General features: G+C 31.8%; 2 protein-coding genes across 4 annotated transcripts; both read right to left on the bottom strand.

Annotated features, from left to right (window-relative positions):
• Nucleotides 1-132: 132 nt before the first annotated feature.
• On the bottom strand, nucleotides 133-1,891 carry LOC140039980 (uncharacterized methyltransferase YdaC-like). The gene is made up of 4 exons (XM_072085575.1): nucleotides 1,842-1,891; nucleotides 1,357-1,431; nucleotides 1,031-1,169; nucleotides 133-768 (listed from the first exon to the last, which is right to left on the bottom strand). The coding sequence occupies exons 2-4, from the start codon at nucleotides 1,426-1,428 to the stop codon at nucleotides 329-331; spliced, it is 651 nt and encodes a 216-aa protein (XP_071941676.1). The 5' UTR covers nucleotides 1,429-1,431; nucleotides 1,842-1,891; the 3' UTR covers nucleotides 133-328.
• A 46-nt stretch (nucleotides 1,892-1,937) lies between these two features.
• LOC140039973 (inversin-like) lies at nucleotides 1,938-20,526 on the bottom strand. Of its 3 annotated transcripts, XR_011842680.1 has the most exons (20): nucleotides 14,166-14,391; nucleotides 13,587-13,773; nucleotides 12,041-12,207; nucleotides 11,621-11,794; nucleotides 11,290-11,355; nucleotides 10,715-10,819; nucleotides 10,443-10,541; nucleotides 10,059-10,241; nucleotides 9,568-9,739; nucleotides 9,307-9,362; nucleotides 9,098-9,197; nucleotides 8,896-8,947; nucleotides 8,571-8,748; nucleotides 8,085-8,309; nucleotides 7,588-7,679; nucleotides 6,811-7,320; nucleotides 6,163-6,494; nucleotides 5,482-5,616; nucleotides 2,427-2,837; nucleotides 1,938-2,000 (listed from the first exon to the last, which is right to left on the bottom strand). XR_011842680.1 is itself a non-coding variant. In XM_072085568.1 (19 exons), the coding sequence occupies exons 1-19, from the start codon at nucleotides 20,443-20,445 to the stop codon at nucleotides 2,755-2,757; spliced, it is 2,925 nt and encodes a 974-aa protein (XP_071941669.1). In that variant the 5' UTR covers nucleotides 20,446-20,526; the 3' UTR covers nucleotides 2,086-2,754. The 3 variants fall into 3 exon arrangements, 2 of the variants coding, with proteins under 2 accessions (XP_071941669.1, XP_071941668.1); XM_072085568.1 differs by lacking the exons at nucleotides 1,938-2,000; nucleotides 14,166-14,391 and adding an exon at nucleotides 20,437-20,526 and having other exon boundaries at nucleotides 2,086-2,837; XM_072085567.1 differs by lacking the exon at nucleotides 1,938-2,000 and having other exon boundaries at nucleotides 2,086-2,837.
• Between the last annotated feature and the right edge of the window lie 69 nt (nucleotides 20,527-20,595).

Here is a 20,595-nt window from a genome sequence, read left to right on the forward strand (position 1 = left end):
AGACTGCCCTCTATAATAACTCCGATGAAACGCCAACAATGCAATAATAGATTTCACAATCCGTATTTTCGTCATTCAGTTTTAATTAAAAATAAACATGATTAGAATGTTTATCTGAATTTCTTATCTGATTCTCTTATTCTGAATATCACAAATATGTTCAATTTATACAGTATCAATAAAATTATTTACAAATTAGATATTAACTTCTGAAGGATATGTTTTATAAATAAACATACATTTATATTATAATCAAATATAATATACAGTATTTATGAAGAATTTCTAACAAAATTTAATTATATATTATTGAGATTCATTAAAACAACTATATTTGATCATTATTTTTATAAGCATAAATGACATCAAAATGTGTCTTTTCATCTCTGCCCAGTTCAGATTTCCTCTCCACATTCTGAAAGCCTGCTTGATTCAATCCATCAATATATCTCTCTGGTTTCCAAACTCCAGGAGGTAAAAATCCTCTGGCTTCAGCCGTAACTAAGCGTTCATAAACAAACGTTGTTATCATTAAACCACCAGGCTTAAGTACACGGTAAAGTTCTTTTGTTGCAGCATTCATGTCAGGCCAAAAATAATAACAATTTGTGTGAAGAATTCTGTGCATTGAGCCATCTTGAAACGGTAGTGAAGCCACATCACCAAATTGTACCTCAGCTTTGCCTCGTTTTATCTCTTCTGACAGCCGATTGGTTGCTTCTTCAACCATTGACTGTGAAAAGTCTACACCATAAACTTTTCCACTTCCTATTCCAAAATGAGAACAAATTTAATTTTACAAATGCAAAACATTTTTTTCAGTTCAGTTCAATTATTAGGATTCAGCTACAAAGTTCATTTTGATGAATTACCACAAAGGAACTTAAGCTAGTTTGACAACAAAAGTGTGATGTGGCCAAATATAGTAGTAATATGACATCATCGTGTCCATGCCGGCACATCACATTATTTTGTCGCATAAAGTTTGATAATGTAGACAAAGCTTTACACAATCAATACTAAAAGATACCTGTTTTAATAATATCAGCCACAGCAGCCATGCCTATCCCTGGTCCAAAGCCTACTTCCAACACATGGTGATCAGGTTCAACGCTACACGCCCCAACAGCATGTGTTATCACGTCACTATTCTTCTTCTTCAAAAGTTTCTGTCACAATTGAAAAATATTATTTGTAGAAAATGGTCACATAGTAATGCATTAAAACATAACATATTGTTTCAAGTTTGTATAAATTTCAAAATTTATCATTATCAAAAATATTGATGTTGATCTGTGTCCAAATTTGACCTTGATCTTAGAAATAGCCGGTTACAAATGGTTGAAATGAACATACCGATATGATCCATCCTGTTAATCCACTACCAGGTTTTCTTAAATTGTCTGCAATAACATCTGTCAAGCCCATGATCTAAATAAAAAGATGACAAATATTCTAACGTTATACAGTAATACTATTACTTAATATGGTACTCCTCATTTTACTCGCAAGTATATTAGATTAGAAATAAATATAGATTATGTTTCATTTGGCGTTTCATACGACAACAGATACTACTTCCGTTTCCATCTAGTAGGCCTATGTTGTTGATGCAAATCCAGGGCAAAGTGTCCATCACACCCATCATCCATGCGTGTTTAATGCCTGCCAGTTTTGGCCTACATGGTAGTTTGTAGGCATACTCTGTAGCCACGGTGGTAGAACACCTACAGTACTTTTACTTTATTTTGTTATTATGCAATGTTTATCTATCATTGTAGACTACTACAACTTACTACCCTATACTAGAGGCCATAAAAATACAAATTTACTGTACTTACCACAACACTTTTCAGCAGTAAATACGCGCCACCATATCGCCCTCTTTCGTTTGGAGGCCACAAAGCAAGATGTTACTATGGAACGTCGTTAGTGCCTTTAATAATTTTAGTCCCAATGTATAAGAAAGTTCCAAAACACTACACTCTTGACATATGTTACTGTATACAAAAATATTAGTTATGTAGAAAAGTTTATTTCCAATAAAACAAAATACAAAAATAACTAATAACTTTAGATGTTCGATCTTATGCATGATTTACATAATAAGTGATAGCTGTATAATAAAATAATTAGTAAATGACTGCTGTCCCCTATTTTTAAAACACAATTATGGACACTTCCCACAATTTATTAAAATCTTTTTTATCCTATATAATTATATTATTCCATCTTTTTAAAATAAGTATTACAAATAATTTATAATTGAGCATTAAAACTATGTCACATCCAACATATCTTGAAATTATCACTTATCAACATATAAGTATAGATTATAAAATTATGTTGTTACAGATTCAGTAACACAAACACAATAGTTATAATAAGTTTAAATAAAGGTTAAAAAATAAATGATCTGTATTTACATCAATAAATAAATATCTGCAGTATTTGATTGAAACAGGATATGTCACCACTCATCCACTTTGTTCAATATATAAAAAAAGAAAGACACATTAGGGCTAATTTTGACAAACACTGTTCCATTTTGCCACGTCCGACATGGTGTTATTAAGTTTGTAATTTGTCCACACAAGTGGTAACACTTAGTCAAGATCTCATAGCTGGTTACTCCTGTTTAGCTGCTCTTAGCCTAAATTTTCTGACTGACTTGCCTAGTCTGCATACTGACTGTTATTATCCTTAATGTAACTTCTAGACTACTGCAGAAGGCAACAACAGTATCATTCTGTTCTATCTGTATAAATTGTAGGAATAGTGACTTGCTATTGATCCCCGGCCATCATCTGATAAATGGACACTCTGCATATCAGCATCTGGTGACAGAAATTATACAGCTTAGCAAATAAACTAATCAGTTTACATTGAATGCTTACTTCTTAAACACAGGTTATAATAACAATGAAACTTAAGAGCCATTGTCTGTAAAAATCAAAGATTTGGTGGCAGATTTAAAAAATGGATTTCTCTCAAATTTTTACCATAAATAGACATTTCAATAAAAAGCATATCTACAACATTCATTTTAATTTTTAGCCTCCGTTGCCATGACAACGGCCAATTATCCAAATTTTGATGTTTTTGCCATTTTTCACAGATTTTCTATAGTGAAAAAGTACAAACTTGTATACTTATTTTAACCAAAACTACTTACAGTATACAGTTTTTGTTTATAGCAGTGTAAACAACATGTATTGAGTTCCATTTAATGTAGAAAAAAAATTAATTACAAAGTGGAGTTTGGTTGATACCATTATTTTAAAAAGGGGTGTTTAAAAAAAATATTTTTTTTATAAAAGTATACCTCATAAACGTACCTATAACTTCCAAAGTGGTGTTTTTAAATCAATGAGGTTTTTTAATTTGATAGTCAATAGGTTTTTCAACAATAATCACGAAAAAAACACTGGGGTAAATTTCGTACATAGGTTTCGTGTTGCCAGGAAAATACGAAAAATACAAAAATAATAATAAAATAAAATAATCACAGAAGAAAGTGCTTACGAATATGACCTTGTGAAACGGTAATTTGAAAATGCAAATAAGGCATGCCTGCTAATAATCTACAAATTTAAATTTGTATGAGATAAAGAATATCTCATTTTTAGTTACCATAGTAACTGTTGCTATGCATAACTAAGGGAAATTAAATAATTATCAGATAATTATTAATTAATAATTAATACTGAATCCAACCATCACAGTAAAAAAAATTTAGAATTTAAAACCAATATTTAATAATAAAGTGATATTTTACATGCTGACCTTAAATAAAATGAAATTCCAAATAAGGGCTTCAATATTTGTTATGTAGCCTTAACATACATGAGTATATCATTGACTTTTGATTGGTTCTATTTTGGGGAGGGGAAAGTGGTGGACCCAGGACTTTTAAATAGTTTGGGGGTTGAAGGCGAGGGTCTAAAAACTTAACTTTATGTCCTATCTTTTGCATTGCAATTTTTAACTTGGGGTGGGTGGGGGCTTGGAGAAAGGGGAGGGGGTGGGATGGAGGAGTTTGAATCCGTCTATTTATTGGGGCGATAGTAGCGGCAGTGTGGGTGGTGCTTGAATGCATGCATTTGACACTCTATAGTGGATGATCAACCAAAGTGTTGCAGTTTTATGGTTATAGTCGGGGTGGGGGGGATGGTAGTCGAAAGTGGTGGTGGATGGGCATGTGGGATCTGCTTAGGTTAGCAAATAAAAGAAGTAAACAAATGAAAGAGGAGCTTCAAAATAAGAGAGGAGTAATCTGTTGCAAAGATTAAAATTCACAACGATCTGATAATTTATTCAAATTTCCAGAAGATATAACCTATAAAATGACATTAAAACTGGGAACTACAGAATCTATAATTAAAAATTAATTTTTTTTCTCACAACACAACTAGAACTATATAAAACATTAAGAATTTTTCTGACCAATGAGTTTCAAATCAAATAACCAAAGAAAATAAAATGTTTTTACTAATATACCATGTTTTTTTTTTTATAAAAATGCCTATGTTTCTCGCAACACTGCTTGTAGATTTTAAATTTACCCCAGTATTTTATTTTAGAAATCAATTATTAAACATTAGAACTACCTATTTGTAATAAATCAGCTAAAAAAATACACCACTTTGGGCGTTATGGTGAAGTAAAGTTTAGTTGCATTGAACAATTTAAAAAAAGTGAAAAACACCCCTTTTTAAATAAATGGTATCTCCCAAAGTATGAAATAAAAAAAAACAAAAAAATTTGAAACAGGTACACAATGCATTGTTATTATGCATACACTAATTCTTTTTTATAATTAAATGAACAAAACAAAAATATCGTTCATCAAAGTAGTACCAATATCCATTTTAAAAAACCTTAAAAAAGGACAAAATTTGTCAAAAACACAAATTTGGCCGTTGCCATGGAAATATACGTGTGAAATAAAAAATAATTCATATTTGATTTCTCTCAACACATATATAGCCATGTGCAAAATTTGAAAGAAATCCATTTTTTTGAGTCTGCCACTCTTTTTGATATTTCTTTGATTCTTACAGACAATGGCTCTTTAGCAACTCGAAGGCCCGCTTATTTTAAATCAGCATTTATTTATCATATGCCATCTAGAACACTCTGTCAGAGTTACAGATTAAATTTTTATATTATATATTAATTGTTATCTAAAGGCAAGCTTATGTCAAAACGGAACTCAACTCGAGTGCAACAGCGCTTATGATGACTTTCAGGCCACTCTACGAAATTAAGTTAAACTACTGTAGATGTGTGAGCATTTATGTATGGAAAGAAGCTTATGCCAACATTTTTTGTGTGCCTGTCAGTTGCTTCCAGTGGCTAGGAATGTTTATGTCGACTCAGTTGAGTTGAGTTCCATGTCGACATAAGCACACCTTAAAAGGTTGGCAAAAGATGACCATTACCAGCTGCATTGCACAAATTTCCACATTGATTTCTTACCAAATATAAAGTCATCCAGATCTTCAAAGATTCCCTGAGATGATCTGCTAAGATTTGGAAGAGTTAATGAAGAATAAGTGGAACTCCTTCTGTTGTATGGCTGATACTGATCAACAGCAAAATTAAATGATAAAGCTACAGAAAAAAAAAAAAAAATTAATAATAATTAAAGTTTGTCTCCAAACTTATTTTGGCCTCCTTATGCACCCTTTTTATTAAAAACTAGTGTAACTTTGTTTTTTCAATGTCATGTGTGTGCAGAGAAACAATAAAAACAAACAAACAAATATTTTGTTGAGGGTCCATACAATCAACTCAGACTGTGTGGATCACCTTCTTGAAACATGGTGAAATAAACTAATTATTATTGATAAGAACTGTCAGGGCTGCTGCAAAGTCAGTAGAATTTAAGATTTGAGAATTTAGTAATTAAAATGTAGCTTTGGCAAAGTCAACAATACATTGTGGATACACTGAAATCACATATGTAAAGCACAATGTAAAAGCTCTATCTACACTCTCAAATTTTATTTGACAAAAAATAATAATGGACATGATGATGTCATATCACTACCATATTTGGGCATATCACTACCATATTTAGGCACATCACACTTTTTTGTCAAACTAGTTTGATAGTGGAGACGGAGCTTAAGATAAGTGTATGGTTTTGTTGATTACCTGCAGGAGATGGTACATATTTCATATAATTTGGTCGTACAGTTTTCCTTCTTGGGCCTGGCTTCCATTCAGCAGCCGCCATTGGCTGGGTGTAGATCTTCTGCATAGCAATAGCCTGCCTCATAGCAAGCACTTCTGGATCCCATGTGTGAATCACACGTCTCTGACCTCCTAATTCCTTTAAGATCTTTTTACGGAAGTAGCTGCGCCATGCTAACTGGATGGTGCAGGCAGCAACCTGTCTTTCCCAAGTGTCTTCCTCTCGGCCTAGTTTTCTTCGTTCTACTGCTTCCTCAATGGCTACAATTAAGCGTTTATTACCCTGAACATGTCTGAAACAAGGGAGCAACAAATTTCAGTTTAAATATACAAATTTTGATTATACTACTTTTTAATACAACTAACTCTTTTATACTAATAATTGAGTCCAAAATATTACTGATTAAGTATCTTTTACCTTGAATTCACTTCTTTCCATTATTTATATATACTGTATGTTTTGTAGATAAAGTAGTTACCTTTTTTTTTTAAATGTGTGTGTACTAATGTAAATTACTTAGTTAGTTGTCTTTGATATAATATTGTTATTGTTCTCTACTGAACCACTTTGGAAAGTGTCAGGCAGAACAAATAATAAATGAATCATACCTTCTCCAAACTCTTTGTATTGTTTGTGCTGCAGCATTTCGTTTCCTCCAGTACATTAAACGTTTCCGTTCCTTATTCACAACTGCTTTATCAACTACGCTCTCTTCTTTGGTATTTTGTTCTTGTTTCACTACATTTCTTTCATGTTTTACTGTTGAATTTACTAAAACATTACTGTTGCAATTGTTAACATTAGTATTGACAAGAGGGCCACTAATAGACGAGGTGAGTGAATCAGTCTGATTGGTCGATATGGAAGGCGAAGAGGGTGGTAGAGGTTCATCAATACTAACGGATGAATTGCAGATATCTTGTGAATTTGTCAGTTGCCCGTTTTCATTAATTGTTTGTTCATCAGTTTCCATGTATACAGAGTTTACTGATCTAGCTTTACTTGGATCATTTTCTTTATTGTTATCAGTTACTTTTAAATTAAAACAATCATCTTTGGATAAATCTGTATTTTTCTTTGCCCAATCTTCAATTTTTCTAGACTCTTCTTCCTTTTTTCTGTAAAATGCAATAAACAATTTTTTTTTTTTAATACTTTAATATCATTTTTAAATCTAAAGTTCTTAAATCTATTTAATGTTACAATTTTTTGTATACTTAATATTGTATATTTCTCTGTTTTTATGTATATATTTATATTTAAATAATGTTAAGGCATCCTATAATTGCAGATTGCTGTTGAATATGGTTGAAATAAAATAAATTGTAACAATGAATTAGTATCTGCTAAATTCATTCAAACAGCTTCTCAAATCAGTGACTTACTTTGCTGCATCTCTCCTTAGTTGCTCATGTTTCATTAGTAAGGACTTTTGCTGTAAAAATGTTTTTCTAACACAATATCCACGGAAGTAAGCCTGAGGAATGAGATGAATAATTCATTAGCAATGACATCCTTGATTTTATCTATTGTTTAGATTCTACATTAGGATTTTTTAAGAAACTTCAGTAAAATCACATCAAAGACAATTATACAATAGGGAAACAAAAACATCTACATGTGCTTACAAACCAGTAAGTTGGTTTGACAGTATAACATAATAGGAAAATAACTTGTATAGGAGGAGTAACTATTCTAATTCCACTTATAGAATCATATGCTTAAAGCCCTGTCTACACTATCAAACACAAAAAATGTGATGTGGTAGTGATATGACATCATCATGTCCATATACTGTATGGACACATCACATTTTGTTGCCACATAAAGTTTAATAGAGTAGACAGAGCTTTATACAAACAATAAAAGCTTCATAAATTACCTGTATCTTAATAGAAGCAATATCCCTAATTCCAGTTATTGACAAAGCGTCTTGTTCAATCATGTATTGCGCAACATCATGGAAGTCATTCAGGAGGGCATGGTCCAACGGAGTAAAGCGGTCTTCGTTGAATTCCATATGGTTAGGAAAAGCACCATTTTCAATAAGTAATTTAACAGCATCTAGACTTCCTGAGCTGCACGCCCAATGTAATGCTGTCATCCCCTGAAAACAAATGCAAAACTACTACTTTAGATCAATTGGCTACCAAGAGTATTTAACTGATCCTAGTCCGACAGTAAGAAGTAAATGAACTAGGGCTCAGACAATTTATGATACTACTGTGCATGTTTGTTTTTGTGTTTTCATTGGATTCTTTTTTTTTTCTTTTGGAACAATAAATTTCTTGACAAAATTAATAAAATAATGTTGGAGTATGTTTTAAAAGTTCTTATATAAATTAATGAACTATATTTGAAAACAAACCTCATGATCTTTCAAATCTGGGTCAGCTCCCTTCTCCATCAACAGTGACATACAGTTAATGAAACCACCATAGGCAGCACACTGCAGCGGAGTTCTACCAGCAAACTCAGGGAAATCTGGTGATATGTCATGTCTCATAAGTAGGTCACATATACACGCATGTCCACCAAGTGCGGCCCTGTGGTAAAGGTCAAGGGTTAATGGTCAAAATGTGAATTATTCTAATTATTAAAGCATTTAGGAAAATAAAAAAAGGAAAATATGGACAACCAAATTTGCAGATCTTTGAATTTTAGTACTTTACAACAATAATGGTGTTCCTTACCAGTGTAATGGAGAACGTCCATCGAGGTCAACAACCTCCACATTTGCACCACCTATAAAAAGTTAAAAAATATTATTAATTAGAATTAACATTAGCAACTCAAAAATGCCTAGAGACAAAGTGAATTCGAGAACTAGAACAAAAATATATATTGAGATAGGTATGGAGATTTTTTTTTGTGGGAAAAATGTTGTCTACTTACCAAGTATGAGTGTTTTAACGACTTCTAAATGACCAAGCTCTGCTGCTCTAAATAAAGGTGTATGTTTTAATAGATCCTCTGCATCCACCTTAGCATTATACTGGAAAATAACACCAATACTTTTTATTTTTGTAAGGTCTTATCTATATAACCTTTATAAAGATAAGAAATTTAGGCTTAGATTGAATTCTAAAATAAAACAAACTCACATCTAGTAAAATCTGAATAGAACTTGCATGACCAGACATGGCAGCAGCGTGCAGGGCTGTATATAAAATAATATTATTGACTTATTAGAAAAATACTAAATTACACATTTTTAAGAATGGCGAGAGAGTGAGAGATCCAAAAATAACTGGACACCAATAGCAGAATGTGTTGTCCAACAGTAGCTAAAGCTCTGTCTACACTCTCAAACTTTATGTGACAAAAATACTTGATGTGCTCATATATGGACAAAATGACATTACCTGTAGCACCATTTTTATCTGTAGCATGTATAGCATTATCAGGACCACATTCCACAATGGTTTTGATGACATCATCAGCGCCTTTACCTGCAGCCCACATGATTGCTGTTCTACCCTCTAAGTCAGGGTCATCATTTGCACTGTCATGTTCAAGAAATGCTTTTACCGTTTCCTGAAAATAAATTCAATTGTAGTGTGAACATTAATAAACAGTCAAATCATTGTATGTCATAAAATATAATAGTATAAACTTCCATTCTTCAGTCCCCTTGCATTGGATGTTTACTCATGAACTATAAGCATTTGACGCTGCTGAGTATACATACAGTAGAATCTCTATAAAGAGGACATATTTAGGACCCAAAAAGTATCATTAAAAGAGGTGTCTGAATGAAAGAAAGGTTCTAGAGTAGTAGGTTGAATAACAGTTGGCACATATTCCCTGAAATGCCAAGTATGTACTTTATCTTTATTATTATTATCATACTTACTGCAAAGTTATTTTGAGCAGCATAATGAAGAGGCGTAGCACCATTGGCATCAGAGCTTGTAGAGGGCGCTTTATGATCTAAAAGCATCGTAACAATCTTTGTATGTCCTAAAACAGCAGCCCAATGTAATGGTGTTCTGAACATATTATCAAGAGCTGATACATTGCTAGATTCAACATCAATCTATAGGGTAAAATTAATATATTTTCAGCACAGGACTATACAAAATTAGCATACCTTTTCAAGTATAACATCTTTGATTGGAGCAAGTAAAGAGACTTACTACATAACCCATGTTTTGTCATATACCAACATGCATTGTTTTGATTAAAAATTACTGTACTCTAAATGTGTACTCTTAATTTCTTTTGATTTGACTCTTACCAGGATTTGAACAATGGTCTCACTGCCATCAGCCACTGCCAGGTGCAAGGCAGTTCTACCTTCATAATCTTGCCAGTTTATCACACTAGCTTCTCTTTCCTATCAAGATACAAATTTTAGAATTACCATTTGATAAACAATAAACTAGAATTAGTATTATATTAATGCTGTGGTTATATATAAATGCAACAACATCAAGGTAGAATAGTTTTATCATCTACTTACATTACAATGCTAACGACATTAAGTAAAAGGAAATGATCATAAATTACCAGTAGAAGTCTGACGGAGTTAACAGCACTTTGGTCATTATCAGCCTTGGCAGCCCAGTGAAGGGGTGTTTTACCTTCAATATCTGGTATACCTATATTAGAATTCTAAACAAAAATAATATTAATACATCATTATTAATAATACCATTATAATTAGAGGGCGTGTGGCGCAGGGTGTTGGACTACTGATCGTGAGACAGAGGTTCGAATCCAACTCTCGCCGCATTGCTTGTATCCTTAGGAAAGATACTTTAATTACGTTTGCCTCTCTCCACCCAGGTGTATAAATAGGTACCCGGTTACATCAAGACACAACTTTGCGCTGATTACTAGCTGCATTATGGGAGTATGCTTCCATACGTGTTTGATCCAAAAAATGACTGGAGTAATAATGTTCAGCGCTTAGAGAAGCTTGCTTGTAGAGCGCTATATAAGAATGAACTATTATTATTATATTTTAACAGAGCAAAGAAGAGACAACATCACATATTTTACTGTACATATAAAGTTGCATTACATTTTAAAGATATCATCAAAATCTTAAGATTTAAATTGAAGTTCTACATACTACTTACATATTTGATGAGCATTTTAATAGCTTCTTCATTTCCATACGATGCACTCCAGTGCAATGCTGTTCTCTGAGAAGAATAATATTTTGATTTATATATAGGAAGTAGTCAGTTCACTATTTACTGTATATAAAAAAACTATAAAACACAATATGACTTTTTCACAAGGATACCAAACTCTCTGAATCTAAAGGTTCCATATGGCCAAATAGTTTTCTATTACAAAATGTATTCGGAAATTTTGGGCAAGCCCAGTGGTGCTTAGTTTGGGCAATTTTGGACCAGTACATGGTTTTTTATTCAGATTCTGATTGAGTATATACTTATTTCTTACATTAGCCTTGTCCTGTAAGTCCACATCTCCTGCCTCTAGAAACTTCATTAAGTAGCCAAGACATTTTGTGTTCTTGTGTTTAGTAATAAGATGTAATGCTGCCTGGCCCTCGTTATCTTGTTCTCGCCAGCTACAACCTCTTGATAACAACAACTTTAGGAACCGAAAATTACCCTGGAATATAGAAATACAGTAATTTGAATGCAAAATGATCAATTCAGGTGTATATTCAGTAAGTAGAAATAAACAAGAGTTTGTACACGCACAGAAAAACTGCAATATATTTTAATGATGCCGATAAATAACTTTGGTCTAAAACTATTTATCCTTGTGGTATTTATAATTGGGGGCAGAGAGGAGGGTCATCATGGCAATGAGAAAAGCTTTTTAGCGATGTGAATTGTCACCCACTCTATTTACCTTATGAGCTGCCCAGTGCAGGGCAGTGCGGCCTCCATGGTCTTTGCAGTCCACCTTTGCACCATTTTTAATAAGAATCTCTGCACAGTCTGACCGGTCAGATATAACACAGAACATCAACGGTGTGCGACCAAACTGGTCACCTTGATCGATGTGTTCAGCTGACTCTGTAAACAATTTAAATTTTATTAATTTTTTACTGGTTTGAAACTATTCATTAAGTCAGTAAAAAAAGCACCAACTAATGTACAGTAAAACTACAACATATGTATTATTCAATTACTGTGGCTAATAATAAAATAGTACTCCTACATTTGGTAATGTTATGAATAATATATGGTGAGTAATTTTTACAATTGAGTTGAAGGGTTAAACCTTTCCTGGTGATAAGAGTGGTACAGTACAGCAGTCCTCTTCCATTGTTTTATTTTGTATGTAATGTTTGTTAAAAGCAATAAAGACCTCCTGTACTTTTACATTCATATTTAATATATGAATAATACTGTACACTAATGTATGTACACAGTACACTGTTATGAAATCATGAGCTCTTTACAATTGAAAGTAAATACCACAACTAAAGGTCTAAAGACTTTAATGAAAAGAGCTTAATCCTTGAACTTGTACAAGAAATTTAACAATACTCAGCAACTTGATACTGAACAAGATTGATCTGAACTGACACAAAAACCTTATTATTTATCAAAAAATATATCAATGAATATATTATTACAGTTTATTATCAGGGATACAAATTGCTACGCATTGCACTCAATTCAAAAACTTATGACCAAGAACAAAAATAATGGTAATTTTTTTTTTCAACTGTAAACTTACAGTATACAATCTAGGATTCACGAAGGGATATTTCAATATTATGTACTCCTCTTTATTCAATCAATTCTAGGGAAAATTGTTTATAAACATGGATATTTGCTAGATCCCCATTCTCCCTATACCTACTGTAATCATCACTATGCATTGTTCAGCAGGTTTTTTAAATAACAGTATTGAATAGTGTATTGAAAGTTATAAGAGCAGAAAGCAAAACAATTTCTATTCATCAATACTGAAAGGGATAGATATCATTTTGTATGCCTATTGACCACAAAGTATTGTAAAGGTTTGTTTAAAGCACTGGCATATTGTGTGCGATAAATTGATTTAATAGGATAGTTTGTTGCTATCAATTGTTTTGTACAATAGAAAGAAAAATGAGATTTTCAGTACAATTGACTGAAAATTGAGCAGGTTGAATTTCCAAAAAGTGTCTAGTATCCAAAAAAAACTTTCTTTTATAGCATTACTGTATATGAAAATAATTTTGTTTCGATTAAATTGGTTAAAAAACGGTGTACAGTATGTATTGATAAATCTCTTACTTAATAATTATACAGTAAAAACATAAAATACATAATAATGTTTATCAAATCTGTTTCGCAGAACATATGAAATAAAGAGATAAGGTACAGTACATGTCCAAGATGGTTATTTCTATAAATGTCTTTGCATTGTGTTCGCCTATCTGAGAATTAAGATAACTTACCTGCTAATAACTTTTGAAGAAGTTGTTTATCTCCAAGCAATGATGCAGCATGGATTTGTGTTGTTGGGACGGCATGAATGGATGAGGATGAACCTCTGGTTTCACTATTCTTATCAGTCACATCTTCAGTGTCATGTGATTCTTCTACTAAAGCACAATCATCAATTGTTGGCTGGTCACGCCTCGACTGAAAGGAGAATTTTGTAGAATTTTCATTAATAATTAACTAAGTAAAAATTAAATCTTAATCGATCACACATATTGAAAAACCCAACACAGTCTATAAGAATGAGGAAGTAACTAACTCTAAGTTCAAAAACTGTGTCTGAAAATACATGGCCTAATAAAAACCAAAATAGACTAGGAAAGAATCCAGTGTGAGTGAATGAATTAAATTACTACAGTATTACACTATAAGCCTATAAGCAGTCAGGTATAAAAATAATATCTCCCTGCAATAAGTAACAGTGATTTAGAAGAATATCAAAGGACTAATTACATTCATTCATTCAAAATGTGTTGAATAAATAATCAGTAATAACATCAGGAAGTTGTTAACAAGTCCATGATAATACTTACTCTACAACAACGAAAACACCAGACAAGCATTTGTGATTGTAAGCATAGTAAACATAGTTCTACAATAAGAAAAGCAGCAGCTGACAGAAGCCAACGACTCGCACCAAATGAATACTATTACCACTAACACCAGGGATTGATGACTAATCATGCAAGATTGGTGCTCTACACATCTAAGCCATACTTGTTTATTATGCTTCAATGAATCAGTCATTGTGCTCTAAAGCTGCTGGTTTATGTGATCAAAAGATTAAAGGGAACAAAAGAGGAACACCAGTTGCTGTTTAGATTTTTGAATGAAAATCCCTTGAATCATACAGTTTCTTTGAATATAAATTATTTATCAATTATAAACAGAACTGAGAATAATCTTCAGGTTTTGTGTTCTAAATTTACTTTGATTATTCTTTTCTTTACCAAATTCATTACATAATATTGAAAGATGAAACATGAAAAAAAAAACATGTTACTGTATTAAATTTACTGAGAAGGAATATTCCCTTAAAAAAGGTAAATAAATAAGAAAAAATGTAAATAAGAAGGAAAAAAGGTAAATAAGAAGGAAAAAAGGATAAATAAGAAGGAAAAAAGGATAAATAAGAAGAAAAAAGGTAAATAAGAAGGAAAAAGGGATAAATAAGAAGAAAAAAGGTAAATAAGAAGGAAAAAAGGTAAATAAGAAGGAAAAAAAGATAAATAAGAAGGAAAAAAGGATAAATAAGAAGGAAAAAAGGATAAATAAGAAGGAAAAAAGGGTAAATAAGAAGGAAAAAAGGTAAATAAGAAGGAAAAAAGGATAAATAAGAAGGAAAAAAGGATAAATAAGAAGGAAAAAAGGGTAAATAAGAAGGAAAAAAGGATAAATAAGAAGGAAAAAAGGTAAATAAGGAAAAAAGGTAAATAAGAAGGAAAAAAGGTAAATAAGAAGGAAAAAAGGATAAATAAGAAGGAAAAAAGGGTAAATAAGAAGGAAAAAAGGATAAATAAGAAGGAAAAAAGGTAAATAAGAAGGAAAAAGGGTAAATAAGAAGGAAAAAAGGATAAATAAGAAGGAAAAAAGGGTAAATAAGAAGGAAAAAAGGATAAATAAGAAGGAAAAAAGGATAAATAAGAAGGAAAAAAGGATAAATAAGGAAAAAAGGATAAATAAGAAGGAAAAAAGGGTAAATAAGAAGGAAAAAAGGATAAATAAGAAGGAAAAAGGGTAAATAAGAAGGAAAAAATGTAAATAAGAAGGAAAAAATGTAAATAAGAAGGAAAAAAGGTAAATAAGAAGGAAAAAAGGGTAAATAAGAAGGAAAAAAGGGTAAATAAGAAGGAAAAAAGTATAAATAGGAAGGAAAAAAGGATAAATAAGGAAAAAAGGATAAATAAGGAGAAAAAAAGGTAAATAAGGAGAAAAAAAGGTAAATAAGGAAAAAAGGTAAATAAGAAGAAAAAAAGGGTAAATAAGAAGAATGTAAATAAGAAGGAAAAAATGTAAATAAGAAGGAAAAAAGGTAAAATAAGGAAAAAAAGGTAAATAAGAAGGAAAAAAGGGTAAATAAGAAGGAAAAAAGGGTAAATAAGAAGGAAAAAAGGATAAATAAGGAAAAAAGGATAAATAAGGAGAAAAAAAGGTAAATAAGAAGGAAAAAAGGGTAAATAAGAAAAAAAGGATAAATAAGAAGAATGTAAATAAGAAGGAAAAAAGGTAAATAAGGAAAAAAGGTAAAATAAGAAAAAAAGGTAAATAAGAAGGAAAAAAGGGTAAATAAGAAGGAAAAAAGGGTAAATAAGAAGAATGTAAATAAGAAGGAAAAAAGGTAAAATAAGGAAAAAAGGTAAAATAAGGAAAAAAGGTAAATAAGAAGGAAAAAAGGTAAAATAAGGAAAAAAGGTAAATAAGAAGGAAAAAAGGATAAATAAGAAGAATGTAAATAAGAAGGAAAAAAGGTAAATAAGGAAAAAAGGTAAATAAGAAGGAAAAAAGGATAAATAAGAAGGAAAAAAGGTAAAATAAGGAAAAAAGGTAAATAAGAAGGAAAAAAGGATAAATAAGAAGAATGTAAATAAGAAGGAAAAAAGGTAAAATAAGGAAAAAAGGTAAATAAGAAGGAAAAAAGGATAAATAAGAAGGAAAAAAGGTAAAATAAGGAAAAAAGGTAAATAAGAAGGAAAAAAGGATAAATAAGAAGAATGTAAATAAGAAGGAAAAAAGGTAAATAAGGAAAAAAGGTAAAATAAGGAAAAAAGGTAAATAAGAAGGAAAAAAGGGTAAATAAGAAGGAAAAAAGGGTAAATAAGAAGAATGTAAATAAGAAGGAAAAAAGGTAAATAAGGAAAAAAGGTAAAATAAGGAAAAAAGGTAAATAAGAAAAAAAGGGTAAATAAGAAGGAAAAAAGGGTAAATAAGAAGAATGTAAATAAGAAGGAAAAAAGGTAAAATAAGGAAAAAAGGTAAATAAGAAGGAAAAAAGGATAAATAAGAAGGAAAAAAGGTAAAATAAGGAAAGAAGGTAAATAAGAAAAAAAGGTAAATAAGAAAGATGATACACAGATTTATGTGTCAGTAAATCCAGTGCAAAGGGATGTTGCTGCAGCAATCAGTAAGATGGAAGCCTGTATAGAAGATGTTCGCAATTGGATGACAACAAATTACCTAAAGTTGAATGATGGAAAGACAGAGTTTATTATCGTCGGGTCTAAATGTAACATCTCCAAAATCAACATCACACATATCAGAATCGGAAACTCTAACATCGCTCCCTCATCGGTGGTCCGGAATCTGGGAATCATGCTGGATAGTAATCTCACTATGGAAGCACAAATAACAACTGTATCCAAAGCAGCATGCATATCGATTAGGAACCTTGGTCGTATTCGCGGTAATCTTAACAAGAAAACAGCTGAATTGATTGTACACTCATTTGTCACTTCTAAAATTGACATTGGTAATGCCTTGTTGTTTGGCATACCAAAATCTCAAATACAACGTTTGCAGCGCTTGCAAAATATGGCAGCTAGAATTGTAACTTATACAAAATCAAACGCTCACATAACTCCTGTCCTGATGGATTTGCATTGGTTGCCTGTTCAACAACGTATTAAGTACAAACTTGCGTTGTTTGTATTCAAGATCCTAAATGACAGTGCTCCTGCTTATTTATCTGACCTTGTGGATCGTTACGAATCATCCCGCAGAGGCCTACGATCATTGTCACAAAACCTTCTTCAAGAGCGTAGAGCGAAAAATCAGTGGGGTCAGAGATCTTTTTACGTTGCGGCCGCAAGTGTATGGAACAGCTTACCAGCAACAGTTAAATGCTCAACTAGTCTAAACAGTTTCAAGACCAACCTAAAGACGTCGCTATTCGCTGATGTTCTCGCACGTTGTTAATGCACAAAGCGCCATGAGCGCCACATGGGTGGAGGATACCGGCGCTATATAAGTTTTCATTTATTATTATTATTATTATTATTAAATAAGAAGGAAAAAAGGGTAAATAAGAAGAATGTAAATAAGAAGGAAAAAAGGATAAATAAGAAGAATGTAAATAAGAAGGAAAAAAGGTAAAATAAGGAAAAAAGGTAAATAATAAGGAAAAAAGGTAAATAAGAAGGAAAAAAGGGTAAATAAGAAGGAAAAAAAGGTAAATAAGGAAAAAAGGGTAAATAAGAAGGAAAAAAGGGTAAATAAGAAGGAAAAAAAGGTAAATAAGGAAAAAAGGTAAAATAAGGAAAAAAGGTAAATAAGAAGGAAAAAAGGTAAATAAGAAGGAAAAAGGTAAATAAGAAGAATGTAAATAAGAAGGAAAAAAGGATAAATAAGAAGAATAAGAGTAAATAAGAAAAAAAGGTAAATAAGAAGAAAAAAGGTAAATAAGACAATAAATATTGTTGCTCGCTTTTAAAGATATATTGTCCCTCTGAAAAATATTTTTTATTTCAAATTTGTTTTTGAATGTGTCATTTTATTGTCACATAATAGTTATTTACCTTAAAAAATGTAATTTAAAGCAAAAATACTAATTGTCTGTTTTTTGAGTTATAATTAAACGTTTCTTTTCTCTTTTTATATGTGAATAAAAATTAATTTTTTGTTACAAAATGTGAAATTTCTGTTATTTTTATTCTATTATAATAATAGAATAAAAATAACAGAAATTTCACATTTTGTAGCATGGAGTAGTAGTACATAGTATCGCAGTGCGATGGGGGATTAAGAACAGCAGTGGAAGAAACAAAAGCCAATGATGATCATGGGGGTCCATATGCTCAAAACCATCATTTAGGCTAGGCTGCATACTGTGTGTTGTGAATACAGTACTCAGTACACTACTCTGAATCAGAGCCACTGAATATGGATGTATAATGTATTGAAATGATTGAAATATTGATTGAATAACGATGATGGTTGAATTTGTAAAAAATGAAAACACCAAAAAAAGACCAGACAAACTAATTTCAAATGTAACTATGTTCATGCCATCCAATTTCTTATCTCTATGATAACATAAATCATTAGGTATTCTTTGTATCATTAGTAACATTTTATTTTTTAAATTTATTTTGATTATTTAAAATGGTATGCATAGGCCTATGCCTAGCTAGCCTCAGTGCCTCCTTCCATCCATACGATTATGAGATTTGTTCTGCGCAATTTTTAATTTGATCAAATCAATTTTAATTGCACAAGTGACCTGGCAAGGAAATTGTGCATAACATAGTACAGTATGCCTATTTTAGACAATGGGACCTAGCTAGACTAGGCCTACACACAACCAGAGCTTCCACAGTCTATTTGATTTGATTTGATTTATTTCGGCATCAGTACATAAAATATCACAGACATACAATTAAAATTGGCAAATATAAAAATACCAATATAAAACAAGGATGCCAAGGAAAACTCATAAAAGTCCTCTACGGACTTGTTTCCAATGAGGTCCTTTGAAAGAACAGCAAAAAAAGACAAACAAAGCAACATAATAAAAATTACAAAAAACAGCAAAAAGGACAATCGAAAAAAGAAGAAGCGCTAATTAAATAGTTTCTAGAGCTAGTGAACGTTCCTGTAGATACTTTTTAACTTTACTTTTAAAACAACAAACAGTTTGTGATTCCTTAATGTTAATTGGTAAATTATTCCATTCTTTAATAGCATTGTAAAAAAAGGTCACATGTGCCATTGGCTTGATAGTTGGGATTCTAAAATTAAAATTGCATCCCCTAGTATTGTAATTATGACTGTCTGAAATTCTAATAAAACGATTGCATAAATAAGGTGGACAACAATGATTATATATTTTAAAAACATGACAGACTCTAAGAAATTCGACACGGTCTTGGACTTTTAACATACCAACGTCGTTTAGCTGAGATTGACCAACATGAGATCGGGGACCTAACTTTTTTATAAAACGAACCATTTTGTTTTGAGTCGTTTGTAAATTTGATTTTAAATTTTTATTTACCGTAGAAGACCATGAGCAAACCGAATAATCGAACATCGGTTGGATTAAAGCAAAACTAAGAATTTTGCGACAATGTGAATTAAGAAATGATGATTGTCGGTACAGAAATTTCAGTCTGCCGTTTGCTTTGTTTATAACAGAGCGGGCAATGACGTCACCTGATACATTTTGGTCAATCTCAATACCTAGATATTTGATAGATTTTGATCCATTTATAGTCGTTCCAAAGCAATCAATATAGAATTCGTTTACTTTGCTTAATCTACGTTTAGAACCAAACAGGATGCATTCGGTCTTACCCATATGAAGCGAAAGTTGATTGTCGATCAGCCAATTATTGCATGATACAAGATTGTTTTGGAGTTTAGATTGGATTGCGATTGGATCTTTATGGGAGTAAAAAATTGCACAATCGTCAGCGTACAAAACAACTTTACAATCACTTTCGATACTAGATGGTAGGTCATTCACGTAAATAAGAAACAAGAGAGGACCCAAAAGGCTACCCTGGGGGACTCCACATCCAATCTCAATAGAGTTCGATTTGGTACCTTTAATATCGACAATCTGATTTCGCCCAGACAGGTCCTAGACAGTGTCTAGGACACTAGGCTTGGCCTAGCCTCTAGGCTAGTACTCTTACAGCGGTAGCCTAGGCCAGGCCTACTACTACTCACTAGGCCCTACTAGACTAGGAGCATCATCACCACTGACCAGCAGGGAATTCCGACCAGCAGTGACAACACATCACATCACTCCCTCTTAATTAATACGCTTGCTAGAATCTTAAACACAGGTTTTACACAAATTCCTACCTTATTCATATGTAGATGCCATGATTATAATAGTAGAAAACTAAACATCAATACTAGAACTGTAATTTGACCGACAAATCACGAAATAGGCTAGGCTCAATACAATATAATTAATTTTAATCCGCGATGTGTATGCTGTTGTTAAGTGTAGTTCATTCA

This window comes from Antedon mediterranea, chromosome 2, assembly GCF_964355755.1.
Source record: "Antedon mediterranea chromosome 2, ecAntMedi1.1, whole genome shotgun sequence".
In the NCBI taxonomy this organism is placed as follows: Eukaryota; Metazoa; Echinodermata; class Crinoidea; order Comatulida; family Antedonidae; genus Antedon; species Antedon mediterranea.

Bases quoted from the DNA above. Each gene is read 5' to 3' on its own strand.
- LOC140039973 (XM_072085567.1), bottom strand. From the start codon at position 14,195: ATGCTTGTCTGGTGTTTTCGTTGTTGTAGA. The intron at 8,948-9,097 runs GTAAGTAGACAA...AACTTTTTATAG, and splicing joins CGTTAAAACACTCATACTTG to GTGGTGCAAATGTGGAGGTT. The intron at 8,310-8,570 runs GTTTGTTTTCAA...ATTTGTTTTCAG, and splicing joins CAGATTTGAAAGATCATGAG to GGGATGACAGCATTACATTG.
- LOC140039980 (XM_072085575.1), bottom strand. From the start codon at position 1,428: ATGGGCTTGACAGATGTTATTGCAGACAATTTAAGAAAACCTGGTAGT. The intron at 1,170-1,356 runs GTATGTTCATTT...CAATTGTGACAG, and splicing joins TAACAGGATGGATCATATCG to AAACTTTTGAAGAAGAAGAA. The intron at 769-1,030 runs GTATCTTTTAGT...ATTTTGGAATAG, and splicing joins GGCTGATATTATTAAAACAG to GAAGTGGAAAAGTTTATGGT.